This window comes from Balaenoptera acutorostrata, chromosome 19 (assembly GCF_949987535.1).
Source record: "Balaenoptera acutorostrata chromosome 19, mBalAcu1.1, whole genome shotgun sequence".
NCBI classification, from domain to species: Eukaryota; Metazoa; Chordata; class Mammalia; order Artiodactyla; family Balaenopteridae; genus Balaenoptera; species Balaenoptera acutorostrata.
Genome location: NC_080082.1, coordinates 18,257,306 through 18,284,801, shown reverse-complemented (window position 1 = coordinate 18,284,801; position 27,496 = coordinate 18,257,306). Strand labels below are relative to the sequence as shown.

The following is a 27,496-nucleotide window of genomic DNA, read 5'->3' as shown; positions in this document are numbered from 1 at the left end:
GAGTACATCCCAAAGTTGATATGAGACCTAAGTGAGCTTGTGCATGTAAAACACTGAGCACCATGCCTGCTACATGGTAGCAGTTGTTCTTGAAGCTTCTTGCTATCGTGATGTTGATGAGGAAAAAGATGAGGAGGTAGACGTAAGATGTAAAGAGAATTTTGAGATTTTTTTTCCTTACTCCTTGCTGATTCTAAATTCCATTTCTGTGGTAGGTTGTGGACTTTGTAGCAGCAACCCTGCAGCGAGCATGTGCAAGCTTGGCCCACCAGGCAGAGAGCACTGTGGAATCACAGACACTGAGCATGTCCATGGGGCTGGTGGCCGTCATGCTTGGAGGAGCCATTCAGGTGAGTTGCAGACGTGAGCCAAACTTGAAAGGAGGGAGAAGAGAAGAGAAAAATCTGTTGCTTCCCTTTCATACCCTTGTGAGAAATCAGAATGGATATTGCACACAGGAGAACTGGGATAAACAAGTCAGGTTGTTAATAAGGATTCTCTCCAAAGTGGAGGACAAGAAAACTGTAACACTTCCACCTTGTTACCTGGGTAGACTTCCCCATCAGAATGGCAGGGCCCTTTCTGACCTGGCACGAGCTGGATTTGGAAATACCTGGCACAGTGTTTTGCATCTGTGGTGAACGCTAGATTCTCTGGCCCTCACTGTAGTGGCTCTCCAAAGCTCAGCCCTTGTCCCTACTGCTGTAGTCAGGGGAGAACCTTTGTAACCTGCTGGTTGCTTAGGATTCCATGTTTTGAATAGTTCCATTTTAGCACAGGATCCATTGTTCAACTCATATCATGTAGCATGTTAAAGCTTTGTTTCTAGTGCATGTATCTTTTACATAATTTATAACTTTTAAATTTATTCACTCAAAAAATATTTATTGCCTACTTGTTATATGCCACATACTGAGCTAAGGTGCTGGGACTAGAGCAGTGGACAAATAGACTTGGTCCCTACCTTCATGAAACTCAAAGCCAGTGAGGGAGTCAGACATTAAATAACTATTTCAAAAAATATACTTAGAATTGAATGAAGTACCTCAAACGAGAAGTGGAGGGTACCAAGAGAACATAACATCTAACCTAGGCTGGGAAGGTTTCCACTGAGGACACACATATAAGTCTAAGCTAAGACTTGTTGCATAGGAGTTTGGGGGTGTGTACAGTGCAGATGGAGGAAACTCTCCCAATTAAAGAAACATCATGTATGAGGGCTGGGAAGCAGGAAAGAGCTTGGTATACTTAAGACACTGATAGAAGGCCTGAGTAGCTGAGTTGTAGAGACCAGGGGTCAGAATAAGGTGGAAAGGTAGGCACATATGTGTGTGTGACATACCACATTAGGTTAGAAGACTGCAAGAAAGCAGAATAGGTTTAGTGCAAGTATTATGAAATCTGACCTGAAGTCAAACTGGACATAACTCTTAGCAATGAGTAGGGAAACCCTCTGGGAATGGATTTTTGGGTTTGAGGATTAAAATCTGATACTGATGCTTGGTGTATTAGAATTTGACTCTCTCTAGCCTGTCCTTAAGAAGAAAAGAAATTTTATTGGGGCCTGTTGTGAAACCCATTTCTTGGTAGATTTACTTAGCACTCCTAATTTTATGTTTCCCATGTAGTTTGAAAAAAACATTGTTGGTTCAGTTGCTGGGGTCATATTATAGTCCTGCTGTTAGAACTGTCAAGGAGAAGTTCCCCAATGGAATAGTTTTTCTTAAGTTGTACTGTTATTGGATTTAGTTGACCTGATTGATTTGTGTTTTTCTGGTAGAATATTGATTTGAATAGTCTTTATTTCCATAGTTGAGAATGTGCTTTTTTTTTTTTTCTCCTTTTCTTTTTTCTTATTTAACACTTAGAAATTCAAACCATATCCCAAATGGAAAATAGAACACAGAAATCTCCATTTCCTATTCGAGAAGCCCATTGTTGGGGGGCTGGCTATGTAAATTAGTCATATTCTAACAGAGACTCACCTGACTGATGCAAATGTACATCGTTTACCTGTCCCTGCCCTTCCATGAGCCATCCTGACTCACTGATTATATCTTGATTCCTCTGACTTTGCACTTAAAGTGAACATAAACACGTCACTCCTATACTTTTGCCCTAGATCTATTAATTTTTTTTCCATTTGATTCAAGGATTTATAAGTGGCTTCTATAGTAATGCTATGTTTTCTGTCTTGGTATTAAAAAAAAAGTCACAATTCTGAATTATGTTTTCAGATGATCATTGGCTAGGTTGTTGCTTCAGAGTCTAGAAGATTACATTGTATTCAATACCTATCCCTGATTAGGATTCATTGTTTTAACTAATGAAACAGGATCTAACAGAATTTGAATGCTTCTTTCTTTCCTTTCTAATTTAGGTAATTAAGATGATTATTAGAACTAGTGTCTAGGAAGAGGAGTTGATTTGGAGAAAGTGTAGGTTTAAGACTGCTAACTAGACAACCATATTTCCAAACTTATTTTCTAAATGTCAGGATCGGTCACCAGTAAAAGTATGATGTTGGTAACTTGCCTGTCCCCTCAGGAAGCAGTTTCTGCATGATGTTCCAGGGCCCATAGTGTCTTCTGAAGCACTGCTGCATGGAACAGACCTGATCTTGGTGGGGCTGGGACTTTGAACACAAATCTTGAGATCTCATGCCACTTTTTCTGAGAGTATCATAGAATGAACTCATTCAAGAACTATTTATCAAGTGTCTCTTTTCCCTCATGGAGTTTACCTTCTAGTGGTTGTGATTAATCTGATGAATTCTTAATTTTAAAAAAAGATTTATATTTCTATATCTTGTATCTTTATGTATGGCTCATTATAAAACAGAGCATACTACGTGCTGACTTCAAACGAAAGTAAAAGTACCACTTGTAAAATAAATTCAGTGACATTGTATATAAGGACCCAGACATATAAGCTGCTCAGCTAAATATCTGAAGAAACATAGGTGATATACAGAAGGGAGAACACAAAATAAACGTAAATGTTTTTCAGAATTAGGAATTTTTAGGTCAGCATTTTATTGCTGGAAGAGACTCTTGGATTCTTCCAAAATAGTGATTCTCACTGCAGCAGGGTAAGGCAGAATGAGGGTGTGTATGCCCCCGCAGGGAAGCTTTGTAAAGTCTCATGTGGGGCTTTTTCAGTGTACACATGCCCTCCTCTGGCTGTCACCCAAGTTCTCCTCTGCTTCCCTGCGAAGACACACTCTCTCCCACCACCCAGCTGGTCCAACTCCCAGTTTTTTTTGTTTTTGTTTTTGTTTTTTAAAATTTATTTATTTTTGGCTGCGTTGGGTCTTCGTTGCTGCGCACAGGCTTCCTCTAGTTGCGGCGAGGGCGGGCTACTCTTTGTTGCAGTGCGCGGGCTTCTCATCGTGGTGGCTCCTTTTGTCGCGGAGCGTGGGCTGTAGGTGCTCAGGCTTTAGTAGCTGTGGCATGCGGGCTCAGTAGTTGTGGCTCGTGGGCTTAGTTGCTCCGCAGCATGTGGGATCTTCCCAGGCCAGGGCTCAAACCTGTGTCCCCTGCATCGGCAGGCGGATTCTCAACCACTGCGCCACCAGGGAAGCCCCAACTCCCAGTTTTTAAATTTGAGAACTTGCAGAAATTTATAACAACTCACCATCTAACTGTTCCACTCCTGACACCCTGAAAGAAATCACGGATGTGAGCTGACATAACACTGCTCATTCTCTTCCTGAAGCATTCCAGAAACTCTGGGAGCGAGGCAGCCAGATAAAGGAATCTGTCACTCACTTGTGGGTTGCTCCTTCAGGCCTCGGGGCTTTTACACAGAATTCTGAGGTCTGGATGTGAGATCTGTGCTGACAAGCAGTGACAGGAGGAGCAATGAGGGCTTTATGGTCACTTCTCAATTTTGATAGTGGTCCTTGGTGGCCCTTGAAAAATAATTAATACTTAGTGCTTCAGTTTTGTCATCTGCCAGTTAAGTGAATATTACTTTATACCTCAGAAATTTTTTTTGAACATTTGTAAGCAAATAGTTGGCACCTGTAGTCTTAGATTTCCCTGATTATTCTTACAGTGGGAAATCTGTAGGCTTATGAAGCTGAAGGAATACCTTCGTTGCCTTAGAAACTATTAGACTCAGAATCCACCTACCTGCCCATGGTGATTAGAGAAGTTACCTAGTTGAATAAGGTGAATCCCACAATGACTAAGAAGTTTGAAAACAGGGAAAAAAGATGGTTGGGTTTTTTTAAAAATAGACTTTATATTTTAGAGCAGTTTTAGGTGCACCGCAAAATGGAGCAAGAGGTACAGAGATTTCTTATACACTCCCTGCCCCCACACACGCACAGCCTCTCCCACTGTCAACATCCAGCCCCAGAGTGGTACATTTGTAGAATCAATGAACCTACATTGACACATCATCATCACCCACAGTCTGTGGTTTACATTAGGGTTCACTCTTGGTGCTGTGCACTATGGGTTTTGACAAATGTATAATGACAGGTATCAACCATTATAGTGCTGTACCTAATAGTTTCACTAACCCCAAAATCCTCTGCCTATTCATCCCTCCCTCCCCCTAACCTCTGGCAACCACTGATCTTTTCTAGTTGTGGCGAGCGGGGGCTACTGTTCGTTGCAGTGTGTGGGCTTCTCATTGCAGGGGCTTCTCTTGTTGCAGAGCATGGGCTCCAGGCGTGCAGGCTTCAGTAGTTGTGTCACGTGGGCTGAATAGTTGTGGCTCGTGGGCTCTAGAGCGCAGGCTCAGTAGTTGTGGCGCACAGGCTCAGTTGCTCTGCGGCATGTGGGATCTTCCCAGACTGGGGATCGAACCTGTGTCCCCAGCATTGGCAGGTGGATTCTTAACCGCTGTGCCACCAGGGAAGTCCCAGGAATTCTTTGTATATTTTAGATAATTGTCCATAATCAAACGTGTCTTTTGCAGATACTTTCTCCTAGTCTGTGGCTTGTCATCTCTTTCTCTTGACATTGTCTTTTGCAGAGCAGAAGTTTTTAATTTTAATGAAGTCCAGCTTATCAATTATTTCTTTCATGGACTTTTTTGGTATTTCACCTAAAAAAGCCATCACCATACCTGAGGTCATCTAAATTTTCTGTCTTATGTTATCTTGTAGGAATTTTATAGTCTTGCATTTTACATTTAGGTCTATGATCCATTTTGAGTCAATTTTTGTGATAGTGTAAGGTCTGTGTCTAGATTCATTTTTTTTGCATGTGAATGTCCAGTTGTTCCAGCACCATTTGCTGAAAAGTTGGTCTTTTCTCCATTGTATTGCCTTTGCTCCTTTGTCAAAGATCAGTTGACTATCTGAGTTATGAGTGACATCTGAGTTAAGAAAATAAATCTGGGTGCAACTTCCTGTTCTTGTCAGGTGGGCATTCCAGAATCCCAGTTCATCTCACAGAACCGAAATTGGGAAGGAGTTCAGCCTTATTTTGCAGATTTGAAAACTGAGGTTCAGAGGATGGAAATACCCCGTTAAGGTGCCACAGGGAGTTAGTGGCAGGATCAGGGAGTTGGAATCCAGGTCCCCTGGGGACCAGTCCAAAGCATCCTTCTTTGCAGTTTTAGGCATTGCGTCTCATTGTTGCAAAGTTCTGCACAGTGCTCGGCGTCTACCCAGGCACTCAGTGCATCAAAAGGCAATTTATAAGGAATTAATTTATAAGGCAATTATTAGAAGGCAAGAGGGTGCCAAGGGCCATCAACTTGAAAGCACTCATTTGGGCACAATATTTGCTGAGAGGAGAATAAAGCCTGCTATAAAGAATATTTCCTTGGATAATTAACTTTGTCCACCGGTTGCTCTAACAACCATCAACAGACTCTAGCTAAGAAATGTCATCCTTGTCTGAGATCAGGAAAATTAGCTATGTCGGAGAAAGAGCAGTGGAATGAGAGTCAGGAGGTCATGCCCAGCTCTGCCATTTCTCAGTTTCTGGAGCTAAACAGTTTCCCTTTCTGGGTTGCCTGTAAATGGTGAGGTCAGACTAAATAACCTTTTTTTTTTTTTTTTTTTAGGTTTTATTTATTTATTTATTTATTTGGTTGCACTGGATCTTAGTTGCAGCAGGCAGGCTCCTTAGTTGCAGGAATTGGGCTCCTTAGTTGTGGCTCACAGGCTCCTTAGTTGTGGCAGGTGGGCTCCTTAGTTGTGGCAGGTCGGCTCCTTAGTTGTGGCATGCAACTCTTAGTTGCAGCATGCATGTGGGATCTAGTTCCCGGACCAGGGATGGAACCTGGGCCACCTGCATTGGGAGCGCAGAGTCTTAACCACTGCACCACCAGGGAAGTCCTGAGGTCAAACGAAATAATCTTTGAGATCCTTCAAAAAAAAAAAAATTAGTTGACTAGATTTGTGTAGGTCTGTCTCTGGGCTGTCTATTCTGTGCCATTGGTCTATTTGTATCTTTTTAAGAAGAAATTGTTGTAACAGAAATGAAAAAGAAGGGGCGGCGGGAGGAGCGGCAGCGGCCAGGCAGCCCAGCTTCGCGAAGGCTCTCAGGCGCGCCGCAGCCCGCAGGCACCCGGCATGTGCCCGGCACGCTCCTGCCCCGCGTCACGATGCCCAAGAGGAAGCTCAGCTCCGCCGAGGGGGCGGCGAAGGAGGAGCCCAAGAGGAGATTGGCGAGGTTGTCAGCTAAACCGACTCCTGCAAAAGTGGAAATGAAGCCAAAAAAGGCGGCAGGAAAGGATAAATCTTCAGACAAAAAAGTGCAAACAAAAGGGAAAAGGGGAGCAAAGGGAAAACAGGCTGAAGTGGCTGACCAAGAGACTAAAGAAGACTTACCTGCAGAAAATGAAGAAACTAAAAACGAGGAGAGCCCAGCTTCTGATGAAGCAGGAGAGAAAGAAGCCGTCTGATTAATATCAGACACCTGGTCCTGTCAGTGGTCCCTGTCTCCCTTCTTGTACAATCCAGAGGAATATTTTTATCAACTATTATGTAAATGCAAGTTTTTTAGTAGCTCTAGAAACATTTATAAAAAGGAGGGAATCCCACCTCATCCCATTTTTTAAGTGTAAATGCTTTTCTTTCAGAGGTGAGATCATTTGCTGGTTGTTTATTTTTTGGTACAACCAGAAAATAGTGGGATATTGAATATGGGAGGCTTTGATTGTCTTGGGTGTCAGCTTAACATTCCACAGATGGAGGGTAGCTTTTCTATCCTATAATACAAAGCATACTAAATGGCAGTTTGGAGTCAGTTTTGCATTTAATGTCTTAAACACTTTAAATTACTTCTCTTCCCATGTTGTTTTTGGTAGAATTGTTTCCTAAAGCAAACCATTCACCCCTTGATCTTGGCTCTCCTCGGCAGAATTTTGTGCACTCTGTTAACATCTTTGGTCGTGGTAGTCCAGTTCTTCTAGTAACTGTTAATGTGCTGTGAATGATTGACAATTTGAGTATGTAGTGTATATGATATTAAATTGTGAATTAGTGGGACTTATGATGTAACAGCATATCAATATTTGAAGATATTGGTACTTGATATCCTGTGAAGGAAAATTTGCATCCAAATTTTAAGCTGGAAAGTCACTGGAATAACTGTTCAGAAAAGAATCACAACTACATGATTGTTTAGATTTTTGGTATGTATGTTGAGAACTGTGTACAAATTGAAATGTCTGTGTACTGATCCTCAAAACAACCAATAAAATCTCAATTATGAAAGAAAAAAATAGGAAATGAAAAAAGATACTTTTATACATACACTTTTATATACATATGTACATTAAGAAAGTGCATATTTTTTACATACACTGTAGATATAAGTAGATATTCCCATTTCAGATGCTTAAAGAAAAAACAAAGGTCCATGATACTACAGAGGCATTGAACGAAGTCTAGCGTAATGATAACACTTGCATAATTATTCTAAAATGTCTTTTCCAGTTCCACATAGATTCTTGATAAAATTGACCCTTTTCTTAGGTGACATATTTTTATGGTGAAATTCTACAGGTACAAACCTGACATATACCTCAAGTTTTCATTTACTTGGGAGGAAAGTGATAGAGAGAATGAACAGTAACAATTCTGTGGAAGTATAACATGAGAATATTATATAGGTCCTATGAAAACAGTTGGTTAATTGATTGGTTGGTTGGATAATGAAGTGCAAGAATGAGTAAGTAATAAATACCCTGCCTTGTTCTAAAAAGGATTTAAGACATGCAAGGTTTTCAAATGATCAGGGCTTCATGAAGCTTAATATGACAGTTTTTCCAGTATTCTCAAACAGAAAAGGATCATCACTGATTCTTGTTTCTTCACTGACCTCTCGTGCACCTTTCCTAGTAAGGCATGATTAGAACAAAGCTTCTGGAGAGAATAAGAGCTTACGTAGTTTTCACTCCCGTTTTCTAGGAGAAATTCCCTTCTGCCAGTTACCATCCCAGTCCCTTCCAGACCTACGATGCCCTTGTATGCTAACCAGCCACTTTATAAGAAGAGCTTTATTCATTCAAGTGAGACTGTTGTAAGGTTTAGGTAAGAGTGAACTCTAGAGCCAGACTTGTTTGCTATTTTTTTTTTGGCTGCACTATGCGGCTTGCAAGATCTTAGTTCCCCGGGCAGGGATTGAACCTGGGCCCATGGCAATGGAAGTTCAGAGTCCTATGGACAGCCAGGGAATTCCCAAGTATATATATTTTTATGCTTTTTAAATTTATTTTTTATTTTTTGGCTGCACTGTGTAGCATGTGGATCTTCGTTCCCGGACCAGGAATTGAATGCATCCCCCCTGCAGGAGCCAGACTTGTTGAGTTCGCATCTTACCATCTTCTAGTTGTGTGACCTTAGACATGTTACCTAACTGTTCTGTGCCTCAGTTTCTCCCCTGTTTACCCATCCCTTTCTCCCTCTCTCTCTCCTGCGTTGGGTCTTTGTTGCTGCGCGTGGGCTTTCTCTAGTTGCAGAGAGCAGGGTCTACTCTTCGTTGCGGTGCGCGGGCTTCTCATGGCAGTAGCTTCTCGTTGCAGAGCACGGGCTCTAGGCACGTGGGCTTCAGTAGTTGTGGCATGTGAGCTCAGCAGTTGTGGCTCGCAGGCTCTAGAGCGGAGGCTTAGTAGTTGTGGAGCATGGGCTTAGTTGCTCCGCGGCATGTGGGATCTTCCTGGACCAGGAATTGAACCCATGTCCCCTGCATTGGCAGGCAGATTCTTAACCACTGCGCCACCACGGAAGTTCCTCCCCCCATTTAAAATATAAATAATAATAGTAACTAGATCATAGGGCCATGAATATGTATGTGTATTTTTTGTTTATTGTATTTATTTTTAAAACATACACATAGCACTTACTGTGTATCAGGCACTAAGTACTTTGCTAATATGGACTCATCTTTTTATGGCAAAAGGGACATGAAATTAAAAAATACAGTAATACAATAAAAATCAAAATATAAAAGAATTTCACCATACGACTGGGTATTAAAATATGTTATGGTAAGAATAGCTGTAAGAGACAAACAGTCTAAGATGTAAGTGGGTACAAAGGATGAAAAGAGGCTATTCACAGAAGAAGAAATGCAGACAGTTAATAAACATGGAAGAATGCTTAACAGCACTGTTAGTCTGGTTAATGCAAATTAAAATAATCAGCCATGTTTTGCCCATCAGATTGTAAAAATTAAGACTAATAATATGTGGGGGAGTGGGGAGGGAAGAAAAGAGTAATAATTTGCGTTACTGATATATGTTTTTTAACTTAGAAAAGTACCTGCACAAGGTAAGTATTCAATAAATGTTAGCTGTAATTATTCAACCATAGTATTAGAGTACCAGACTCAGGCTATATGCTGATTACACCAGGAACAAGGTTTCGTTCCTACCCCTTTTTCTCAGGATCTGTTGCCTTGTGCTCAGGTCATTTTAACATCCGCTATGTTAATTTGGATTTGGCATTTTTCATTTCATTTTGTAGTTGAAGTCAAGTGAATTTGCCATTCTGAAGCAATTGCTGCCTCTGTTGGAGAAGGTCTCCAACACATACCCTGACCCTGTCATCCAGGAACTCGCCGTTGATCTCCGCATCACCATCTCTACCCACGGAGCCTTTTCCACTGAGGCTGTCAGTGTGGCTGCCCAGAGTACCCTGAACAAAAAGGATCCAGAAGGGAAAAGGGAAGAGCAGCAACAAACCAGTTATGAAAGATACAGCAATGTGTCTTGTAACCACCTTGAACAACAGCGAAGCCATTGCACATCCAACCAAACAAGCCTGACACCTAATGCTCCACTCGTTCCTCAGGAAGTCCGTGAGCCCAGCATCACTACAAACCAGAAATCAGGAAGCATAACCACAGAGCAGCTCCAGGAAGCTCTTTTATCAGCTTATGATCCTCAAATTCCAACACGGGCTGCTGCCCTGAGAACTCTTTCTCGCTGGATAGAGCAGAGAGAACCAAAAGCCCTTGAGATGCAGGAGAAGCTTCTCAAGGTGAGTAGAACACCACACACACGCATACGCGTGTGCGCGCACACACACACACACACACGCGCGCACACACACACACACACACACACACACACACGGTGAGACCACTTTCCAGGAGCCTTGACTTGTATCAAGCACTGTCCTAGGCCACCCTTGGAGAAATTGTGATTGTTCTATGGAGGCAAGATTCAGACACAGGAAAGACTTAGATACACATGAGACTCAATTGAACACGAGCAGGGTGTCCGAACTTTTACAGCCAAGAAACCCTGTGGACAGTCAGGAGAAGGAGAGAGTTGAAATCTGGAGGAAGTAGATCTTGACATGGCTTCACAAACTAGTAACGTTTGAGCCAATGAAAGAAGACCCTGAGCAAATTCCCAGAGCAAATTCCTTTTCTGGTAGATAAGGCCACTTTCAACACTGTGACCAGCCAAGATAAGCCACCTGTTTTTTCTGGGCCCCTTTCAGAGGGGCTTTGGACAGAACTGGGTCCCCTCCCCACTTTCCCTCCATCACAGTGAAAAGGCTGTTCTTTATATCGTAGATTTATGTGGGAGACTGTATATGCTTAGTTGGGGATCTTTTCCCTTTTGTGGAAATTGTCCTGACTTCAGTATGGGTTAGAGATTAAGAGCCAAGGGTCTAGAGATGACTGATCAAATTACAGATCATTTTCTTGGACAAAGTCACTTAAACTTTCTGAGCCTCAATTTTTACATCTGTAAAGTGAGGATAGTTGTAACTGGACGCACTTTATGTTGAAAGATTTAAAATAAAATAATTTGGGGATTCCCTGGCATCCAGTGGTTAGGACTTGGCGCTTTCACTGCCAGGGCCCTGGGTTCAGTCTCTGATCAGGGAACTAAGATCCCGCAAGCCGCAACGCACAGCTTAAACAAATAAATACGTAAATAAAATAATCCATGTAAAGCACGAATTATAGTGGCAGGCACATAATGAGCACCCAATAAAGGTTTAGTATTATTATTATTATATTACTATTATCTTTTCCATATACTCTAGCCATTAGACTAAGAATTATAATTCTGATTGAAAACATTTATTTTTAGTCACTAAAGTATTAGAACCAGTAGTGTAATGATAACTTCTGTTTATTGAGCCAGGCCCTATGCCTTTCAGACATTATCTCTAATCCTGGCAATGACCAAAATATTAACATTATCCTCATTTTATAGATGAGAAAACTGAGGCACAGAAATGTGCCAAGGATTTGCTGTCATTGAAATGTTGCTGAAAACATCAAATTATATATCTCCTTTGAGTAATCATTAAAAATATGCCTTCACACACCTATTTAGATGGTTAATGCTATGAACATCTTTGGAGTTTTCTTTAGCTAACTTAACTTTCATCTGCTATACATAATTGGTCATCAAGTCCTGTCAATTCTTTTTTCAAGAAGTCTTTCAAATCTATCTGTTCCTCTTCATTCCCATGGCTACTACCCTGGATTAAGCTTCTCTTACTCCATACATGATTTCCACCCCTTCCAACCTGGCCATCTTCCCAACTTAACTAATCTTGGGCTCTCCCTAACATGCCACAGATGTGGAGACCAGCAGTATCAAGTTGATATCAAGAATTGCTGTTCCTGTAAAGGACACATCACTATATATGGAAAGACACCCCCCGTCTTCTAGATACCAAGCAGGAGGGACATGGGCATATGGCCACTGTCTTCCTCTGGCCCTTGTGTTAGGGCCTAAGCCTAACATGTCAACTGTCATATCTTCTAGATAAGCAGTACCCGCTGCGGTTGACGTGCCCTGGTGGGTTCCTAAATTATGAGATGTGTTGAGAGTAATTTGTTACTGATGTCAGTTGAAGTGCTGAAATTTGCAAAAGATTTTTAAAAATAGAACAGATTCAAGGTTATCCCAATAATAACATCTCCGTCTTGGCACTTGCATTTCCATACGCTTTCTGAGTGCAAGAGAAAAGGATCAAATTATAGCAGGTGTTCCATTAATTGGACATAACCCCAAACCTGGCCTCTGTGTGTCAGGGCCTGTAGTCTGTCATGTCATATCTAAGAATGGGCTATCTACTGTGGGCTGTAGTGGAAAAAATGTTGAGGATTGTTCTTCCAGATTTTGGCTTCCATGCCTATTCTTGGTGTATACTCAACAACTTCAAGAAGTATCTCCCCTATAATCGCTACCCTCTTTTAGCTGTTGTAACAATGGGACTTCAAACGTATATACTGTTTTCCCCACAAGATTCTAAAGTCAGACCGATACCTCGCTATAACAAAGAGGAAGAAAAGCATTTATTTTTTTGAGGCTGCTCTAAGGGTCTCTTAAATCTTGCTTGCTGTTTGTGAATCATATCACTACTGTGTTCTGTGGTTCCAGATATTCTTGGAGAACTTGGAGCATGAAGACACCTTTATATATCTGTCTGCTATTCAGGGTAAGTTAGTCCTGGTTAAAGGACTTTGAGTTTGTGGACCAAAGATTATATCATGTATGTTTGCACAAAATCTCTAAATTCCTAGAGCCACAGACTGTTGGACATTTTGTCCCTCTTCCTGTCTCCTAGCTAGGACTTGATTTCAGTCATGATAATAATATTCCTAGAGAGTTTCTAAAGGGGTCCTAGAGAGTTTCAGTATGTCATAATGATAAGGAAGCCTTTATTTATGTTTACTTATCATTCTATAGGTTAAATCCCATTTCCTCTAATTCAGGGAGGTAAAGAATGGCTCACACATGAGCTCTCATTATGTTGGCCTTTTAGGAACCTGACTACTGTCACTGTGCACCTTTGTTCTGTCTTTTTATTTATTTATTTATTTATTTATTTTTGGCTGTGTTGGGTCTTCATTGCTGCACACGGGCCCTCTCTAGTTGAAGTGAGCAGGGGCCACTCTTCATTGCAGTGCGCGGGCCTCTCATTGTGGCCTCTCCTGTTGGGAGCACGGGCTCTAGGTGTGAGGGCTCAGTAGTTGTGGCACACGGGCCCAGCTGCTCCGCGACACGTGGGATCTTCCCAGACCGGGGCTTGAACCCGTGTCCCCTGCATTGGCAGGCGGACTCCTAACACTGCGCCACCAGGGAACCCCTGCTCTGTCTTTAAGCTAAAAGAATCTCAGAATATATAATATTTCGTCATCAAAACATTTTTTGCAATAATTTTATTTCTCTTTTGTGATTCTTTGTTGTTCTCATCTCCATTAATTTGTGGATTTCAAATCCTCAGAGGATTTCTCCTCTCAGAGAGAGGCCTCATGGAAAGGGGTAAGAAGCAGGCACCCTTCCCTAAAGGGTAAGAAGCAGACACGGTGAGAAGGCAGAATTAACTCACAGTTTCTCTTGGCTCCATCAGTGTCTTATAGTTCTCAGGGGCTGGGGGCTGGAGATGGATCACCAGGATGCACCACCCCTTCCCCTGCTTCTCAGCTGTATGAACTTTGGCAAATTACTTAATCCCTCTGGGCTTCAATTTCTTACCTGTAAAAAGGGAGCTAAATAGGAATGTAAAATGGTACAGCTGCTTTAGAAAACGATCTGGCAGTTCCTTGAAAAGATAAATGTAGAGTTGTCACTTGACCCAGCAATTCTAAGTATTCACCCATGAGAAATGAAAACATATTCCACACAAAAACTTGTACATGAATGTTCATAATAGCCAAAAGGTGGAAACAATCCAAATGTCCACCATTTGATGAATGGATAGACAAAATGTGGTATATACATACAATGGAATATTATTCAGCCAAAAGTAATAATGAAGTACTGAGACATGTTACAGCATGGATTAACCTTGAAAACATTATAGGTGAAAGAAGCCAGTCACAAAAAAAACCACATATTGTATGGTTTCTTTATATGAAATGTCCAGAATAGGTAAATTTATGGAGACAGAAAGTAGATGAGTAGTTGTCTAGGGCTAGGGAGAAAGGGGAAAGGTTTGGGAGGTGATAGCTAAAGGGTACAGGGTTTCTTTGTGGGGTGATGAAAACATTCTAAAATTGATTGTGGTGATGTTTGTACAGCTCTGTCAGTATGCTAGGAACTATTGAATTGTATATTTTAAATTGGTGAATTTTATGGTATGTGAATTGTATCTCAATAAAGCTATCACCAAAAAAATAATAAAATAAAATTTAATGAGGATAAGCCGGGACAAAGTGAGAGCGTGGCATTGACATATATACACTACCAAATGTAAAACAGATAGCTAGTGGGAAGCTGCTACATAGCACAGGGAGATCAGCTCGGTACTTTGTGACCACCTAGAAGGGTGGGATAGGGAGGGTGGGAAGGAGACACAAGAGGGACGGGATATGGGGATATATGTATATGTATAGCTGATTCACTTTGTTATAAAGCAGAAACTAACACAATAATGTAAAGTAATTATACTCCAATAAAGATGTTAAAAAAAAATCTAATGAGGAGGAGAGGGATAAAACTGTCAGAGATTAAGGAGATTAAATATAATATGGTAGATAGGATCCTGGAACAGAAAAAGGACACTAGGGAAAAACTAAGAGAATCTGAGTAAATTATGGACTTTAGTTGATAATGAAATGTCAGTATTAGTTCATTAATTGTGATAATGTACCATGCTAATGTAAAACTTAATAATGGGGCAACTGGGTATGCAGTATATGGGAACCCTCGGTGCATCTTCTCAATAAATCCGTAAATCTAAAACTATTCTATCATTAAAAGTTTATAAAGGGGGCTAACATTACATGAGTTAATATCTTGAAAGTGCTTAGTACATATTAAGTGTTCGATATGTTAGCTATTATGATTTTAATGTTATCATCATCATCATATCACTACTATTTCTATTGTTAGATTGCTAGGTAATAATGTGGTGATATGTGTAACTTCTCAGAGCTAAAGCTTGAGTAGGTCGATTTTGTCAGGTAGTTCCTGCTACATGATAGATTACTGCAACACCCAGTCGTATTTATTTATCATCATATATTATCACTCATGAATCTGTAGACAAATGGGGTTCAGCTGACCTGGTCTGGGCTGGGCAGCCCTGCCGCTCCCTGCAGGTCGGTGGGCTGCAGTAGCTCTGCTGCACCTGTTCCTGATCGTCCCTGGTCCAGGGCCTCCCAGGGCGCATTCGTGTGGTGATGGCAGAAGTGTATGAGAGCAAGAATAAACTCGAGAGGCCTCTTCGGGCCTAAGCTTGGAACTGACAACCTATCGCTTCTGCCTCATTCTGATGGCTAAAGCAAGTCATGTGGCCCAACCCAAAAGTCAAGGGATGGAGAAATATACTCTGTCCCTTTAGTGGGACAAACTGCCAAGTCACAGAGCAAAGGACATGGATGCAGGGAGGGGTGAAGAATTGAAGCCAGTAATGCAGTCCTTCAGGCAGGGTTCTCTGTGAGCACAAAGGCACATGCAGCTCCTTACTGGCTACTTATTTCTTGGTGTAGTTTGGGTATCCTCTATGCAGACCTGGAAGTTGAAACTTAAGAGAGAGTTCAGAGGGGAAGGTGTACAGCAATGAAGGGCTGAGCCTTGGAATTCATTCTTTACCCAACAAACATTTATTGTGCACCTACTATATAGTACAAAACACTTTCACAGTGAGTTTCATGACTTAGTTAAAAAACAAGAAGACATTCTTCAAAGGAGACAAAATAACCAGTCACAGAGATAAAAGGACAGCCAGGCCAGAGCAGAAGAGTGGAGCATGTCGAGAGAGAAAGTGATTACTGGCAGCTGAGAGGTCACAGAGACCAAGAATTGAGATAAGCCTAAGGGCTCGATGGGGCTCAGGAAGCCACATGACAATGAGTGGCACTTGCTCGATGGGGCTCAGGAAGCCACATGACAATGAGTGGCACTTATGGAAATCAAATAAATCAATGAGGCAAGAACCTAAAGTGCTGATAATAAGTCAGAAAACAAGTCATCCTGTACTTTTTTCCAGGAGACTGTAATACTGTCAAGGAGATGTTTCTCATTGATTTTTTAATTTTTTTTTTACACAAGATTTTCAGGAAGCGGTGGTGTGTCATTCTCATACAGCAACATTGCTGTTTGGGATAAGTCTCTTAGCTGATTAACCCACTGAGCTCATTAGCCTCTAGGATCTGCTATAAAAATCACAACTGTTGGTTTTGTGTTTGTTTTTACTACTTTTAATTGGTGTGCTAATCAGTTAGTAGCTAATTTGGGGATGAAGAACATGGGAGGTAGAGGTCTAATTTCTGTTCTCTGCTCCCCATGGCAGACAAGTTTGAATTAATTGATGTTTTTGGTGTTTGTAACATGCACTTAAAGGCCAAGGCCTTAGATGAATTTCCCATTAAGAAAGGAAAGAGCTGAATTTTCCCACCTGCATTGCCAATTTCATTTGCCCAGGCATAAAACTCCAGAGCCAAGCCATTCTGGATGTCCAGTCAGACAGTCAGACAAGACCAGCCCATGTGTAAATGTCCTGTAGTACAAGGGGGCTTGGCTGCGGTTTGAGTAGCATTAGTTTTGGGGAGTATGAGTAAGTGTGTGTATAAAGTCTTACTCTTCTAGGCTGACTGAATGTTTCCATGTAAAAGCTACAAGGTATCCTTTGCTTGCTTTATTTGTTATTTTGGATCTCTTTTGTAATTTCTCACCAACTTTGTTTGCAGTCAAGGCACAGAGCAGAGGGGAATTAAATAAGTTCATTCATTCAACAGATATTTATTGATGCCTGATACAGGAATGTCTGATGTACGTATTATCTGTACATCACAACAATCTGAGAACTAAATTCCCTGTGAGTTAAAATTTAATTTTATGAAATACTGCATCTCTTTTTAGTCCTACTGAGAAAGTGATGGTTGATTTAGTTCTCATAGCAGCTGCTCCCAGACACTCAATAGCAGCTTCTTCCGGCAGAGAATTTTATACAAGTTGCTGAGTTCCAGTTACAATCCAGAGTTTATAAATAGAACACTTAATCTTAGACTGTGTCCTTTAAGTGTCTCTCCTTTTTAGACTTCTTGTATACTCTTTTTCTCATTGTTTTATCATCATCATCATTATACAAGTTAATACATTCTTATTGTTTTAAAAACATTTAAATGGCAAGAAAGTGTATAAGATAAAAAGTGGCAGTCTTTCTCTTCTCCAAAATAGGATTTAAAATATGTCCTTAAGAGTCCCATAATGGGGACTTCCCTGGCGCAGTGGTTAAGAATCTGCCTGCCAGTGCAGGGGACACGGGTTTGAGCCCTGGTCCAGGAAGATCCCATATGCTGTGGAGCAACTAAGCCCGTGTGCCACAACTGCTGAGCCTGGTCTCTAGAGCCCACGAGCCACAACTACTGAGCCCACGTGCCACAACTACTGAGCACGCGTGCCACAACTACTGAGCCCACGTGCCACAACTACTGAAGCCCCCGCGCTCTAGAGCCCGTGCTCTGCAACAAGAGAAGCAACCACAATGAGAAACCCGCGCACCACAACGAAGAGTAGCCCCTGCTTGTCGCAACTATAGAAAGCCCATGTGCAGCAACGAAGACCCAACGCAGCCAAAAATAAATTAATAAATTAATTAAAAAATTTTAAAAAAAAGAGTCCCATAATGTATATTTGACGTTTGGGGCATTTTTCACATTTCAGTCTTAAAATAGATGTTCAGTAATGAATGTGATAAATAAATACATGATCTTCAAATAAGATATTATAGCCAAGTTATTTATCTTAGTGTGCATCTGCTTGTGTGTCCTCACAGTCACTTTTAATTATTTAAAGAACATTTTGAAAGCAACACCAGTGATAGCTGCATTTCGGGGATCCAAGTGATCCCCATCGGTGTCAAAAGAATCTTTGGACGAAACTACTAGGCTCGTGGCAAAAAGAAAAGAAACCCTAAGCTCTGAGCCAAGCATGGGAGGGGAAAGTATGCCAGTGTGTGTAGTGAAGAGAATCTAGACATCTTGACATGCTTGAACAAATTGCACTAACTCTTCTACCCTTTTCCTTTCACAGAAGAGTTTTCATTTCTGGCAAAAGAGCCAAGGGGAGGGAAGGCAAAAGGCCTGGAAGGGAGGAAAGTAGATACAAGGTGAAATTGTTTTTACAGAGTTTCAAACTGAGCAGGGTTACAAGTCTTAACTTGTCAGAGACTGAACTCCCTATCCATTCTCAGATTTCTACTTCAAATAAACTAAGTTGGGCAACCATTAACTGAAAATAATTCTATCCCCTGAAGGACCATCTAATTGAATCGGGCATTGAAATTTGGAATGTAGTCCTGTGAAGTTTATCATCTCCATTTATGTCCTTGAAATGGGAAGATTTCTTTTGTGTCCAGACCTTGTACCACCTAATTAACAAATGAGCATTTAGCGAATGTCTCTCATATATGCTAGCTCAGTAAATTCTTGAAGTAGTTCTGGGAAATAGACATTATCACCATTTTTTAAACTTCTTATTTGAGATTTAATTTACACACCTGAAATTCACCCATTTAGAATGTGCAATTCAGTGGTTTCTGGTACATTTAGAGATTTGTGCAACCATCACCACTATCTAATTTTAGAACTTTTTATCATCTCAAAAAGAAACCTTATATCCATTATCAGTCAGTTCCCATTCCTCACTCCCCCTTGCCCCTGGGAACCACTTATCTACTTTTTGTCTCTATGGATTTGCCTATTCTGGACTTTTCATAGTATAGAATGTGTGGACTTTTTTGTCTGGTTCTTTTCACTTAGCATAACATTTGTGAGGTTCATCCATGTTGTAGCATGTATCAGGACCTCATTCCTTTTTATGGCTGAATAATATTCCATTGTAGTATTGATTAACCACATTTTGTTTATCCATTCATCAGTTGATGGACATTTGAGTTGTTTTTACTTTTAAGCTGTTATGAGGGACACTGTAATGAGTATTCACGTACAAGTTTTTGTGTGGACATATGTTTTCATTGCTCCTGGGTATACATGAGGGAATGGAACTACTGGGTCATATAGTAATTCTATGTTAACCCTTTGAGGAACTGTCAAACTGTTTTCCAAAGTGGCTGCACCATTTTACTTTCCCACGAGCAATGTATGAGAGTTTCAATTTCTCTACATCCTGACCAATACTTGTTATTGTCTGTCCTTTTATTATAGCCATATTAATAAGTGTGAAGTGGTATCTCATTGTGATTTTGATTTGTACTTCTCTAATGGCTGATGAGGCTGAGCATCTTTTCATGAGCTTATTTTGCATTTCTGTATCTTCTTTGGAAAGATGTCTATTCAGATTCTTTGCCCATTTTTTTCCTTTGCCCATTTTTAAATTGGATTGTCTTTTCATTATTTAGTTGTAAGAATTCATATATTCTGGAAACGTACTTTATCAAGTATACGGATTGGAGATATTTTCTGCCATTCAGTGGGTTGTCTTTTCTCTTACTAATGGTGTCATTTGAAGCACTAAACTTCTTACTTTCTTTTTCTTTTTTTTTTAAAAAATGTATTATTTATTTGGCTGCGCCTGGTCTTAGTTGCGTCATGAGAGATCTTTAGTTGTGGCATGCAGGCTCTCAGTTGTGGCTGCATGTGGGATCCAGCTCCCTGACCAGAGATGGAACCCAGGCCCCTGCCATTGGGAGCGTGGAGTCCCGCCCACTGGGCCATCAGGGAAGTCCCCTAAACTTCTTACTTTTGATGAAGTCCAGCTTATCAGTTTCCTCTCTTATTACTTTCACTTTTGGTGTCATTTCTAAGAAATCATTGCCTAACCCAAGATAATGGAGGTTTACTTCTGTGTTTTTTTCCAAGAGTTTTATTGTTTTGGCTCTTAACGTTTAAGTCTGTGATCCATTTTGAGTTAATTTTTAGGTGTGATGAGAGATATCCTCTTTCTATAGCTAAAAATTCTGAGACTTACATAGGTTAAGTCCCCTTTCCAAGATTACATAGCAAGTAATTTGAACCTTGTTGTTGACCTTCAAATCTTGCCCCCTCCTCTCCAATACACTTGGTTACTCTAGAACTTTTCAAATAATGATAGAATTTGCTCCTATTGTTGTGCTTTTAAAGATAGAAAACATATTATGATTATGATTATCAATATTTATTAAAAGTGAATAATGCTTAATCATCTATAAAGCTTTGATTCTGTCAACAATCTTGAAATATAATAAAAGCAGATATAATTTTTTTATAAATGAAGAATTGACTTGCCTACAGCCAAAGAAGTTGGGAGAGTGGCGGAGCTGGGACCAGACCCATATCTCAGGGATTCCCAGTCCACTGTACCTTATCTTAACTACAGCCCAAGTGAAATATATTATGCCTCCTCCCCTTCTCCAAGTCAGAGATTGTATTTTAAAGCCCAGAATACTTGTGTTTTACATGAGCTCTTTTTTTTTTAATAAATTTATTTTATTTATTTTTATTTTTGGCTGTGTTGGGTCTTTGTTGCTGCGCACAGGCCTCCTCTAGCTGAGGCAAGCGGGGGCCACTCTTCGTTGCAGTGCGTGGGCCTCTCATTGCAGTGGCTTCTCTTGTTGTGGAGCACGGGCTCTAGGCGCGTGGGCCTCAGCAGTTGTGGCACGAAGGCTCAATAGTTGTGGCTCGCGGGCTCTAGAGCTCAGGCTCAGCAGCTGTGGTGCACGGGCCTAGTTGCTCCGCGGCATGCGGGATCTTCTTGGACCAGGGCTTGAACACGTGTCGCCTGCATTGGCAGACGGACTCTCAACCACTGCGCCACCAGGGAAGCCCCTGAGCTCATTTTTGAAATATCTGTCCACTGGTTTCCTCTATCAATTGAAGATTGATACACTCAGATTTACATCAGAATATTTAGCAATTTAGTACTTTTACCTGCAAGTAAAAGATAACTGACTACTTCAGGTTTAGTTATTTTCACTTTCTAAGATTTCCCAGGATAATTGCCATATAAGAGAAATGGAAATAAGTATTGTAGAAGTCACCACTTATTATTGTGTGCCAGTCATAGTAATTCTACAAGTTAGGAATTTTTATCCTTGTCTTACAGTTGAGGGAACTGAGGCTCAAAGAGGTTAAGGAACTGGCCCAAAGTGACACAGATACCAAGTGTCAATACCATGATTTTGAATCTTAAGTCTATCCAGCTCTGAAGACTATGCTCTTGCCACAGGGAAAAATAATTAATCCTAAAATAGTTGTTCCTGTTTCCAAGGCACAGGGCTGAGTTTTCAGATGGTCTAAGGTATAGGAGAACCAAGCCTGTCTATGAGAAATGGTTTCACTACAAAGGAACTCTTCCTATAGCTTAATAATATGCTGATCTCGTTTGCTTGATTTGACGTGTGTGTGGTTTTACTCATTTAGCAAATGAGCACAGTATTATTTTTTAAGCAATCAATGTGTGTATCTTTGAAACTCATCTTCCATTAGTGGAATAAGTATGTTACTTCACACTGTCTGTCCTTCTTCCCACTGCTGGTCATTATTGTTTCAGCACTGGAGACATCAGCATCATTTTAGGAGTATCAGGAAAGAGCCCTCAGAACAATCTTGGGATTTACGCAGTTTACTGAGGTTGTGGATTAGGAAAACATGTAGCTTTCTGTATAGAATTTTTGATATTTGTTACATTTCTGATGCCAATAAATTACATTTTTAAATTACTTTTTGTTTTTTAAAGGATACACTTTTTTTAAATTTTTAAATTTTTTATTTATTTATTTTAGGCTGCGTTGGGTCTTCGTTGCAGCGAGCGGGGGCTACTCTTCCTTGCAGTGCGCGGGCTTCTCATTGCGGTGGCTTCTCTTGTTGTGGAGCATTGGCTCTAGGCGCGTAGGTTTCAGTAGCTGTGGCACGTGGGCTCAGTAGTTGTGGATCGCGGGCTTAGTTGCTCCGCGGCATGTGGGATCTTCCCGGACCAGGGCTTGAACCCGTGTCGCCTGCATTGGCAGGCAGATTCTTAACCACTGCACCACCAGGGAAGCCCTAAAATTACTTACTTTAAAATAATACAAATTATGAGGCTGTGTAGCAATGGAACCCTCATACACTGCTGGTAGAAACATAAAATGGCGCAGCTCTTCTGCAGAACAGTCTGGCAGTTCTCAGAAGGTTAAACACAGTTACTGTATGATCCACCAATTCCACTCCTAGATATATACCCAAGAGAAATGAAAACATATATCCACACAGAAGCTTATATGTGAATACTCATAGTAGCATTATTCATAATAGCCAAAAAGTAGTGTCGACTGAAAAAAATGCACAACCTAAAAGTTAAGAATTATGTTTTATTTGCTGGACTTTCTGAGGACTCCAAGCCTGGGACACAGCATCTCAGATAACTGTGAGAGATTGCTCTGAAGAGGTAAGGGAAGAGCCAGGATAAATAGGAGTTTTTGCAACAAAGAGAAGGTAGTTGGAACATCAAAAGATTACTGTTAATTAAAGAAAACCAGATATGTCAAGTTATGGAATTTAGTGCTTTTCTATGTATAGGAAGATGCAAGAGTCTGGGCTAACTGAAATCATTCCCTTGATATGCACCTCAACTATCTGGGGCCAGCATCCTGTGCTTTCTCATCCTGAGTCTCCTCAGGGTGCACCGTCAGGGGTGGCTGCAGCTGGGGTGGCTGCAGCAGTTAACTGCTAGATGGCGGGCTTCCTGTTTCTATCCTATGTTCCTCAGGGCTCACCATCAGGGAGGCTGTAATGTGATGGCTTGATGGCTGCAACATCCTTTGTTTACTGATAGGGCAGGCAATATTTTTCATTCACAGTAGAAGCAACCTAAGTATCTACCACCTGATGAATGGATAAATTAAATATGGGATATCTATGCAGTAGAATATTATTTAGTGATAAAAAAGAATGAAGTGGACTCTCCTGGTGGCGCAGTGGTTAAGAATCCGCCTGCCAATGCAAGGGACATGGGTTCGAGCCCTGGTCCGGGAAAATCCCACATGCCATGGAGCAGCTAAGCCCATGAGCCACAACTACTGAGCCTGTGCTCTAGAGCCCATGAGCCACAACTACTGAGCCCACGTGCCACAACTACTGAAGCCTGCATGCCTAGAGCCTGTGCTCCGCAACAAGAGAAGCCACTGCAATGAGAAGCCCACACAATGCAACGAAGAGTAGCCCCCGCTTGCCGCAACTAGAGAAAGCCCACATGCAGCAATGAAGACCCAACACAGCCAAAAGAAAAAATTACTTAAAAAAGAGAATGAAGTACTGATTCATGGTGCAAAGTGGATGAACGTTCAGAATATGGTAAATGAAAGGAGCCATACACAAAAGGCCGCATTTTATATGAAATGTCCAGAATAGGCAAATCCATAGAGATAGAAGGCAGATTTGTGGTTCCCAGAGAATGGGAGGAAAGGGGAATGGGGAGTGACTGATAATGGATATGAGGTTTCTTTGGGGAGATGATGAAACATTGTGGAATTAGATAGTGGTGGTCATTGCACAACCTTGTAATATACTAAAGATCACTGACTTATATACTTTTTTTTTTTTTTTTTTAAAGGATTTTCTTTTATTTATTTATTTATTTATTTATTTATTTTTGGCTGTGTTGGGTCTTCGGTTCGTGCGAGGGCTTTCTCCAGTTGCGGCAAGCGGGGGCCACTCTTCATCGCGGTGCGGGGACCGCTCTTCATCGCGGTGCGCGGGCCTCTCTCCATCGCGGCCCCTCCCGTTGCGGGGCACAGGCTCCAGACGCGCAGGCTCAGCAATTGTGGCTCACGGGCCCAGCCGCTCCGTGGCATGTGGGATCTTCCCAGACCAGGGCTCGAACCCGTGTCCCCTGCATTAGCAGGCAGACTCTCAACCACTGCGCCACCAGGGAAGCCCTATACTTTTTTTTTTTCAGTGTTAATAGTTTATTAATTCTCTTGCATCCATTCATTGCTTCATTTAACAAACACACCTCTAGTGCCACCAGCTATTCCAGGCACTGTGCTAGGTTTGAGAGATACAAAAGTAAATCACATATTCCTCTCTTAAGACACTAATACATTGTAGAGATGGTCACATAGATAATTATAAGATAATGAAAAGCACTACAATAAAACTGCATGAAAGTATTGAGGGAGTCCAGAGGAGGCAGTAGCAAAGATCAACATGAAGGCCCCAAAATCTGGATCTCTGAAATTTTTGGTAGAAGCGTTGTATTGTCTACATCAGATCCAAAGTGCTGTTTTCAACAGGAGGCACTTCTTCCCTCTCCTGATTAATTTTTTTTTAACATCTTTATTGGAGTATAATTGCTTTACAATGGCGTGTTAGTTTCTGCTGTATAACAAAGTGAATCAGTTATACATATACATATATCCCCATATCTCCTCCCTCTTGCGTCTCCCTCCCATCCTCCCTATCCCACCCTTCTAGGTGGTCACAAGGCACCGAGCTGATCTCCCTGTACTATGAGGCTGCTTCCCACTAGCTAGCTGTTTTGCATTTGGTAGTGTATATATGTCCATGCCACTCTCTCACTTCGTCCCAGCTTACCCCTCCCCCTCCCCATGTCCTCAAGTCCATTCTCTATGTCTGCATCTTTATTCCTGTCCTGCCCCAGGTTCTTCAGAACCATTTTTTTTTTCTTAGATTCCATATATATGTGTTAGCATACGGTGTTTGTTTTTCTCTTTCTGACTTACTTCACTCTGTATGACAGTCTCTAGGTCCATCCACTTCACTACAAATAACTCAGTTTCGTTCCTTTTTATGGCTGAGTAATATTCCGTTGTATATATGTGCCACATCTTCTTTATCCATTCATCTGTCGATGGACACTTAGGTTGCTTCCATGTCCTGGCTATTGTAAATAGAGCTGCAATGAACATTGTGGTACATGACTCTTTTTGAATTGTGGTTTTCTCAGGGTATATGCCCAGCAGTGGGATAGCTGGGTCATATGCTAGTTCTATTTTTAGTTTTTTAAGGAACCACCATACTGTTCTCCACAGTGGCTGTATCAATTTACATTCCCACCAGCAGTGCAAGAGGGTTCCCTTTTCTCCACACTCTCTCCAGCATTTATTGTTTGTAGATTTTTTGATGATGGCCATTCTAACCGGTGTGAAGTGATACCTCCTTGTAGTTTTGATTTGCATTTCTCTAATGATTAGTGATGTTGAGCATCCTTTCATGTGTTTGTTGTCAATCTGTATATCTTCTTTGGAGAAATGTCACTTTAGGTCTTCTGCCCATTTTTGGATTGGGTTGTTTGTTTCTTGGATATTGAGCTGCATGAGCTGCTTGTATATTTTGGAGATTAATCCTTTCTCAGTTGCTTCATTTGCAAATATTTTAGAAATAAAAAATAAACTTAGGAAAACCAGAACAGTAGTTTTTCATGTAGCTCTTAGGACTGTGAATAAGGACGGGCAGGATTTAGAATGTGGAGATGGAGTAAGGGGACTGAGGCTGAAAGAAAAGTGAAGGTAGGAAGATGTTCAAGAGCAGGGCAAGTATAAAGACAGGTAAGGTAAGCAGTTCAAATTGTTAGTGGAACAAAGTGGGCAGGAAGGGGAGAAGTGGGATTGGGCTGGAATGCAGAAGCTGTCGAAATGCCAAGACAAGGCATCTGAGCTTTCTGTGTGGGCTCTAGGAGGGCTTTAACGGCTTGCTGCCAGCCCACCAGTAATGTCTTGGTGATGGGCTGCCTGGATTTGAAAGCAACGTGCTTGTTGATGGTTATTACTTTTATTCCCTTTGTTCGTATTTTCATTCATGATTTATTGAGCACCAGCCACATAGCAGATGTAACTTACATTAATTCATTTACTCCTCATCACAACCCTATAAGAGTCAATATCTTTATCTCCCCATTTTTCAGACAAAAAAACCAAAGCTCAAAGGTTGTTACCAGTAAAAGGCCAACCAGTGAGTGATGGAGTCTGGCATCAACTCCAGAGCCAAGGCCTTATACCTCTCTGCACTTACCTACTCTCTCCAGTCTATTTTCCCACCTGTCTCAAATCACCATGGCCTCTGCTCTTACAGATAGTAAAATTAAGCCACGGAACCAGTGGATCTTGACATTTTCTGCTAAGCGATTAAATACTTAATTTCTTGGTTTCCAGGGCTCATTTCAAATTTTTTACCTCCTATTCATGCAAGCTAGCCGTCACAAAGGCAGGATTCGTTACCTATAAGGCAGTTATGAGACACCTTGGGATAAAAAGTCAGTTGCTTACATGTCTACTTTACAAGCTATTAAGAAGGTGTAAGTACCTTCCCTGCAGAACAGCTATTTAAATTTTGCCCTGGAGCCACCCTTTCTTTAGTAAAGTTGGAATTTGAAGACAAGTTAAGAAGGATAAAATAGCAAAAGAGCTCTCAACTAAAATAGCAAGTTCCTCTTTAGACTTACCTTTAAGTACAGTATTCCTTTACTCTAAGGAATCAGTCCATTTTACTGGAACTACTTAGAGTCAACAGCTGGAGGGTCACCCTGCTCTTGCTTTTCCCTCCCAGACTAAAGTGCTTACCTTACCCTTCATTTCAAATACAAATTAAAATTCCTAATCTCACCAGATGTGATTAAGATGATTCTTAAAGCTGTTCACACACTTAATAAGCCCAATTATATTTTTTATTTATCCTGACATAGTTCCTTTTGTTGCTGAATCATAGGTTTAACATTTTTAACTGATTGAAGCATCAGTTTTCCCCTCTGTGGTCAAGTCGAGATCTTGGGCAGTGGTGGAAAAGTGCACTTAAATGGTGTACAGTTTGGGCAACTCATTTTTAGATTTTTACATTAGACGTTTACACTTGGTTTTGTTTCCTGACCTTGTGGCATCTCTGCTGTCCCCGAGGAGGCTGGAAGGTTGGGAATGAACTGAGCATCAGGGAATAGATCACAGACTCTGCACTACTAAAGACCTAATTAGGTCATCTCTCCCGTCCACCTGCCAGGGCATGACTGCTAAAGTTTTCTTCCATAGGAGAAGGCTGTTTCAGAAGCACTTTTACACTTTATGTCCAACTTCTGTTTTCCATTATTGGTAACCTGACTTTAGACAGTGACAGAAAGATTTGTAAAATATTTTTGGCCATTGGTTTTTTTCTTAATGGTTTTAAATGTTCAT

General features: G+C 41.1%; 2 protein-coding genes across 2 annotated transcripts in view; both read left to right on the top strand.

Annotated features, from left to right (window-relative positions):
* The window catches only part of TANGO6 (transport and golgi organization 6 homolog), a 186,650-nt gene that overhangs the window by 67,726 nt on the left and 91,428 nt on the right, over positions 1-27,496 (top strand). The window contains exons 12-14 of the mRNA XM_007198182.3: positions 216-350; positions 9,941-10,456; positions 12,832-12,889. Of these exons, the coding sequence (XP_007198244.2) occupies positions 216-350; positions 9,941-10,456; positions 12,832-12,889 (709 nt within the window). The remainder of the gene's footprint in view (positions 1-215; positions 351-9,940; positions 10,457-12,831; positions 12,890-27,496) is intronic.
* On the top strand, positions 6,456-7,466 carry LOC102999634 (non-histone chromosomal protein HMG-14-like). Its single transcript, XM_057534710.1, has one exon. The coding sequence runs from the start codon at positions 6,574-6,576 to the stop codon at positions 6,871-6,873; it is 300 nt and encodes a 99-aa protein (XP_057390693.1). The 5' UTR covers positions 6,456-6,573; the 3' UTR covers positions 6,874-7,466.